General features: G+C 45.1%; 1 protein-coding gene across 1 annotated transcript; it reads right to left on the reverse strand.

Annotated features, from left to right (window-relative positions):
• Positions 1 to 904: 904 nt before the first annotated feature.
• chrm3a (cholinergic receptor, muscarinic 3a) lies at positions 905 to 6,200 on the reverse strand (the record flags this gene model as incomplete). Its single annotated transcript, XM_084339605.1, has 1 exon — positions 905 to 6,200. One exon carries the CDS (start codon positions 6,198 to 6,200, stop codon positions 4,188 to 4,190), a length of 2,013 nt encoding a protein of 670 aa, XP_084195731.1. The 3' UTR covers positions 905 to 4,187.
• Between the last annotated feature and the right edge of the window lie 585 nt (positions 6,201 to 6,785).

Genomic DNA, 6,785 nt, shown 5'->3' on the forward strand with positions numbered 1-6,785 from the left:
TCATCATCATCGTCATCATCACCATCACCATCATCATCATCATCATCATCATCATCATCAACAACATCATCATCATCATCATCAGCAGCAGCAGCATGCTTCCCAGAACACACAGGATCTCAGACACAGGCTTGTCTATTCCACTGTCTATTCCACATGGTCAGCTACGATGAGGTAACTCTTTGTTTGAGTACAGTTGATTGGCAATACAAAATTTGCTTGAAAGTAGCTACATGTTATGCTGATTTCTTTGTGGTTGTCTTGCCCTCCCACAGAGAAGGGTCCTCTGTCTACGTTGCTGATCAAACAGTTATTTGCTTGCAGTTCTGAAATGATTATAATGGTTAATTATTTTGTCTTTTCTTTTAGCTTCAATCTTAATCTAGTAGAGACTGACAACTAAATGCCAGATAGGAGCTTCAAGTTATGGCCAAGTGCTACTGGCTATTTTGCTACTACCAAGACAGCTGTATAACGTCATGAGACATTGTAAAATGGATACAAAAGGCCAAGTGAAAAAAGCTTACAAGTGGTCCTACTGTTACAGAATACAGCCACTGCTGTGGGAGATATTAAACTATGTATTCACTATAGATCATGGGTTACTAAAACCTTTTCAGACCCATGTTGAATAATGTATTATCCTGAGAACCCAACATTGTACACTTGTCTTGTGAGGACCCACTATAAATAAATCTGCAATATTTTGGGCCCTGAACCATAGTTTAAGAAACACTGCTCTAGCTGGTTGTTCGTTGTTCAGATCAAATGTCTCTTTCCCCACATTTCTTATACTGTACATACTGTAATTTTGAGTGTGGACACAGAAAACAGACACGTTTTGTCAATAAAACGTTTTATTGTTTTGTTTATTGACTTCAAATTATGAGTATGATTGGCATACTTGAAATAACATTTTTTTAAAAGTATATTTTGCGTGTTCATTACTTTAGGTAATTTATTTCCCCAAATGTTGAAACTGAAAACCTTACGTTGATGAAGAATGTACCACTGATGAAGGATATAACACTGTCGTGATGCGCAAAAGGTTAAAGGGGAACTAAGGCCAATTATTCATACAGAATTTATACATGTTATTACTATGGTCTAAGACAGTCCAACAATATTATTCAACCTTAAGAACTCTCACCCAAATCCTACAAACTACAGTGCTAGAATTTGAATGTGTGATGTCACCAAGTATAAGTCTGAATCTACTCCATATAGATAATTCATTGGGAAAGATGGTACAGGTGAGACCATACAGGTACATTTTCTCTTTGAGAACGGAGACCACTACAACAGAACAAAGCTAATTTGGATATGAAAGACAGAAACAATTAAATAAATGTTATGTGGGTCCACAAAATCAGTCTCCCTTTAATTTGTCAATGGAGCAGCTCCGGTCTTTACACCTGATGACCGGACTTCTCTGGTTTATGGCTTTGGGAGAGAGTCACTCATGTTCACAAATATTGAACATATGGGAATAACATATTGGAATTCGTAGTTTGGGTGGTGTTCCCCTTTAAAAGCAGCAAAACCACCAGTTGGTACGGGGAGACAGGAACGCTTCCTCTTTCCTTCATTTCATTATTCCTCTCATGACACATACTTTTGTCATATCAAACTTCTTTTATGTAATCCTTCTCATCCTGTCCCTGCAGAATCACAAGTTCCTTCAACGTTTTTTACCAGTGGGCCGGAATAAGTACACAGTTACTAAGTACACAGTTACTTTAAGTTAGAATAGAGTGCTACTAGATACAATAGTACTCTGGTAAAAGTAAAAGTCCTCCATAAAAAATTCTACTTGGGTAAAAGCGGGAAAAGTGTACTTGAGTATCAAAAGTAGAAGTACATATTCTGTATGACATTATTGTAATTCAGTGCTTCGTTCAGCCCTCGATCCATTGCCCTCTGTGGGTCATGTTAAAGTGGTCTGTGGTCCAGTTATGCTGCTCTGATTACGTCCTTTTGAAGTTGGTAGGCTTCAAATTTTAAAGTACATTCAACGTATGCCATCAACATATGCCATGTTTCGTTTGCAAAATAGTACCTTTCTTCAAAGTATGTAGTAACTGATGGGTTCAGGTACTTCACAAGTAGTGAAGTAATAAGTACAATATTTGTACAATATTTCCTTTGAAATGTAGTGGAGTAAAAGTAAAAAGTTCCGAAAATGTTAAACACTCAAGTACAAATACCTCGACATTGTACTCAAGTACAGTACTTGAATACTTCCACTGCCGTTTACACAATAATTTCGAAAAATGGCTGCAGCAAAAAAAAGATTAAATATAAATAAAAAAGGAATTAATAAATGAAAATGTCATTCAGTAGGCATCTTTAACTTTCAACTGTATTCTCCATTACTGTGAAAGAGAAAAGACTTGGAAATGTTGCAAGATTATGAATATTATGAAATATCCCACTTGGACTGGACTGACACCTAAAGTTATGCTTTATGATAAATGTTGAATCAGGGGTGGATTATAAACAAATGACTCAGAATTAAAAGTTCATAATGCTTTCAACTTTGTGTCTTGAAATTGGAAGGGATCGACCATGAGGTCATAACCTGCTGAAAAATGCATACAGTGGTAGCGCTTTCACCAGCCACTAGAGGCCACTATTGCTCTACTAAATCAAACACAGGTCATTCTATCAGAACCTCAGAATGATCTTTTCAAATTATTTTAAAAAGCTAGAGTATAATCAAAACACACAATTTAATAAATGGACGTCTTTTGTGTGTACAATCAATCATTGTGTATTAAGTCAGAAATATCCAAATGTACGTCGCAAACAGTATATTCTAATCATTGTCATCATTGTTATCATCATCGTCATCATCATCACCATCATCATTATCATCATATATAAACATTATTCTCAACATAAAAAACCTCAAGTACATGAAACACAACCGATTTACTTGATGCACTTTTTCTTCTTAACTTTTTTAGTTTTTTCTACATTGTCTCCACCATATAAACCACAATGATCACATTGAACACAACAGCAGATCACTGACCGCGGTGCCACACAGAATATTCACAACGCAGTTCATCAGGAGAATCATTTTCAGACTGGCTCAAAATCCGAAGAATATCTAGAGACCCCAAAAGATTGATTACACAAAAATAACATATCTCTTGTTTGTCACAAAATAAGGACACAGCTTTAGAACTCTCAATAGACACAGGAAAGCTATATCCACGTAGAAAGGCAATGCACAGAAGAGTTTTAAAAAGAATAAAAAGGAAAAAAGAAACATGCCAAAACATCATGGCAATTCAAATCATTACAATGTCATAGCCTATGCGGACACAAAATTGTTTTTGGTCTAGGCTCTTCAATATTACATCACAGATACACAGGTTTGTTTAGAACCCCAAACTGCTCTGCACTTTACAGATATATATATATATATATATACCCACAGAGACAGAGACGGTATGAAATGTGAAACCCCCGATCACAAAACAAACGTATCATTTCCACAGGTGTCAATTGCACTTCAATACTGTCAACTCAACGCTTCCCCCCGCAATGTGTCTGGAAGCCCTTTTCTATTATTTCCAACTCAGTCAGTTCTCTCAGCTGCACTTGTCTGAAATGGTAAGATCCCCTCAAGGACGTACGAAGAGAGGGCTTTCCTCCCAGGAACTCACGTTCAAGAAACACACACACACACACACACACACACACACACACACACACACACACACACACACACACACACACACACACACACACACACACACACACACACACACACACACACACACACACACACACACACACACACACACACACACACACACACATCAAAACATCACAACCACTTGGTGCTTGTTCCACAGAGACTTCACAGCATGATAAATGGATCATTGCGTGGAGAGACTGCACAGAAAAAAAAAACAAGTACTTTATTGTCCCCATGGGTAGATTTCTCTGCATCTGACCCACTCTACCCACTTAGGAGCAGTGGGCAGTGCCACAAGCGCCCTGGGGAGCAGTTAAGGGTTCAGTGTCTTGCTCAAAGGACACCTCGCCACACTGCCAGGAGGAGCCGGGATTGAACTGGGAACCTACAGGTTACCACCCGCTCTGCCCCCTGCATTGGATTGCATTTTCTTTGCCATCATGTCTATTACCATCCACTCCAGAGCCAGACGCCCCTATGTAGTGTCCCTGGGAATCTTTCTGTGAAAGACCACCGACTGCCTCTGTTGGAACTGCTGCTTCCTCCTCTTCTTCTGGTCCCAGCGACAGAGCAGGATCATCTTGAAGGTGGTGCGGAAGGTCTTGTTGCACAGGGCGTAGCACATGGGGTTGACGGTGCTGTTGACGTAGCACAGCCAGTAGCCCAGTGCCCACAGAGTCTCTGGGATGCAGCCGTCGCAGAAGGCGTTGATCAGCACCATGATGTTGTAGGGAGTCCAGGTGATGATGAAGGCAAACAGGATGGCGCTGAGCGTCTGAGCCGCCTTCTTCTCCTTCACCAGGGACATGCGCTTCCGTTTGGTAATCTGAGTCCGAGCGCGGACCGCAAAGCGCTTTGCCAGAGCCGCGTCCTTGAAGGAGATGGGAGTGGACAGGGATTTAGCGGCAGAGCCGGGGATGGTTGTAGCAGTGGCGGCGGAGGGGGTGGTAGTGGTGGATGGTGTTGGGGGACCTGTGAAGGAGTCCATTTTGGCGCTAGCCTGGATGGTAGGCATGGACTGTGTTTTGCGAGAAGGAAAGCGATGGTCGTAGCTGCAGTTGTTATCTGTGTTGTTAGCTCCAGCGGGGGTGGTGACAGCTGTGGTGGTGGTGGCTGTCGAGAGGCTGTCTTGGCTGTTGTCCTCCCTCCGCAGGGGGTCCTCCTCTGAAGCTGCGTCCAAGTCTTCGCAGGAGGTGAGCTGGGAGTTGACAGCAGCCTTCATCCCCGGCAGGTTGAGGACGATGGAGAAGATAGCGTGGCTCTTCATGGGCCTTGCCTCTCTGCCACTGCCATCCTCGTCATCTGATGAACCGGAGTGGTCCACCGAGACAACAGCCTCGTTGTTGTTCCAGCTATCGCTGCTGCTTTGCTCCGGGTCACCCGGCCCGGGTCGGGTGCCGCCAGGCCTCCAGAACCGAACCCCGGGCCAGCAGTGGAAGCGGGCCGCCAGCCCCCGACAGGAGCTCTTTCTCTGGGAAGATCGGGTCAGCTCATAGCTGCTGCAGCTTCTAGAGCTTCCTGTCTGGCGGACAAAACGGGCCTTCTTTCCCCCAGCATTCCCCCCTCCTCCTCCCCCCCCTCCCCCCCCTCCTCCTCCTCCTGTAGCACCTCGAGTCCCTGAGCCCTGCAACCCAGCTAATTCCCTCGAGCGGTTCTGTGTCTCCTTGTACATACGCCAGTAGAGAACGCTCATTATAGTCACGGGCAGGTAGAAGGCGGCCATGGCCGTGCAGAATGTTATCGTGGGCTCCGAGAGGAATTGAATGTAGCATTCGTTAGCGGGCACTGTCCTCTCTCCCACAAAGTACTGCCACAGCAGGATGGCCGGTGCCCAGAGGACCAGCGACACGAACCAGGCCAGGCCTATCATCAGCACGGCCCGCTTCGTGGTCCGTTTGGCCCGGTAGGTCAGAGGCCTGGTGATGGAGAAGTAGCGGTCAAAGCTGATGACCAGGAGGTTCATAACCGACGCGTTGCTGGCCACATAGTCTATCGCCAACCACAGGTCACAGGCCCAGTGGCCCATAGCCCACTGGCCCATGACGAGATACGCCGTGTACAGGTTCATGGAGATCACGCCGATGATGAGGTCTGCCACCGCCAGACTCAGCAGGAAGTAGTTGTTCACCGTCTTGAGCTGGCGGTTGACTTTGAAGGACACCACGACCAGGATGTTGCCGATGATGGTGATCAGCGACAGTAAGCCCGTCAGCAGGACGATGAGGACCACCTGCCACACAGGGTGGCCGCCCAGGGTCAGGGCGCGGGTCCCGTTGGGCGGCTCCGCGGTGAAGTTGAACAGTCCGCCGCAGAAGGAGGAGTTGCCGTTATCCGGGGTCGTTGGCTGGAGCACCGACCAGGGATCTCCCCCTCCTCCTCCGCCTGCCCCTCCTTGGTGGAGCGCGCTGGATTGTGGGTAGGCTCCTGTCCCTGGCTGAGCGGTGACGGCCGTCAGGAAGAGGCCAAGGTCTGTACTGTTGGAGCTCATCGTAAGGTTCTGGCATATTCTAAAGAGAGAGAGAAAGAGAGAGAGAGATGGGGGGAGTGCAGGAAGGGAGATAGAAGGGGAGGGTGGAGGAGAGAGAGAGTAAGAGAGAGAGAGAGAGAGATGGAGATAGAGAGAGAAAGATCAAAAGAGTGAGACATTATGAATTGAAACTGCTGTTCAGCTACATGTCCAGTAGGTGAGGCTAGTAGCCCACTTAACCGTGTCTAGGGTTTTAAGTCTGAAAAGGTATAGCTGAATGAGTATGGGTTCCCTTTTTTTTTTACATTGATTTAATTTCTAAACCATCTGTAAGCTGTTCCAACCGTAACACTGGGATGAAAGGCATCTTGAAATGTATCACAAGTCCCAAGTAAACTGGATGATAAATTCAGATTGACACTTCAATAAAATACTGGGAGAAAAGAAGTCAACAAAACATGTCTGGTTGCCCGGAGCCTGGGCCCCGTTCCATGTACCGGGATAACCGAGTTAGCCGGATAACTTTAGCTGGATAACTGTGTTAGCCTGACTTTCCGATTTCATGTACGTGGATTTCCCAAATCACCATGACAACATATCCAAAAG

This window comes from Notolepis coatsorum, assembly GCF_963971535.1.
Source record: "Notolepis coatsorum genome assembly, contig: SCAFFOLD_2234, whole genome shotgun sequence".
NCBI lineage: Eukaryota > Metazoa > Chordata > Actinopteri > Aulopiformes > Paralepididae > Notolepis > Notolepis coatsorum.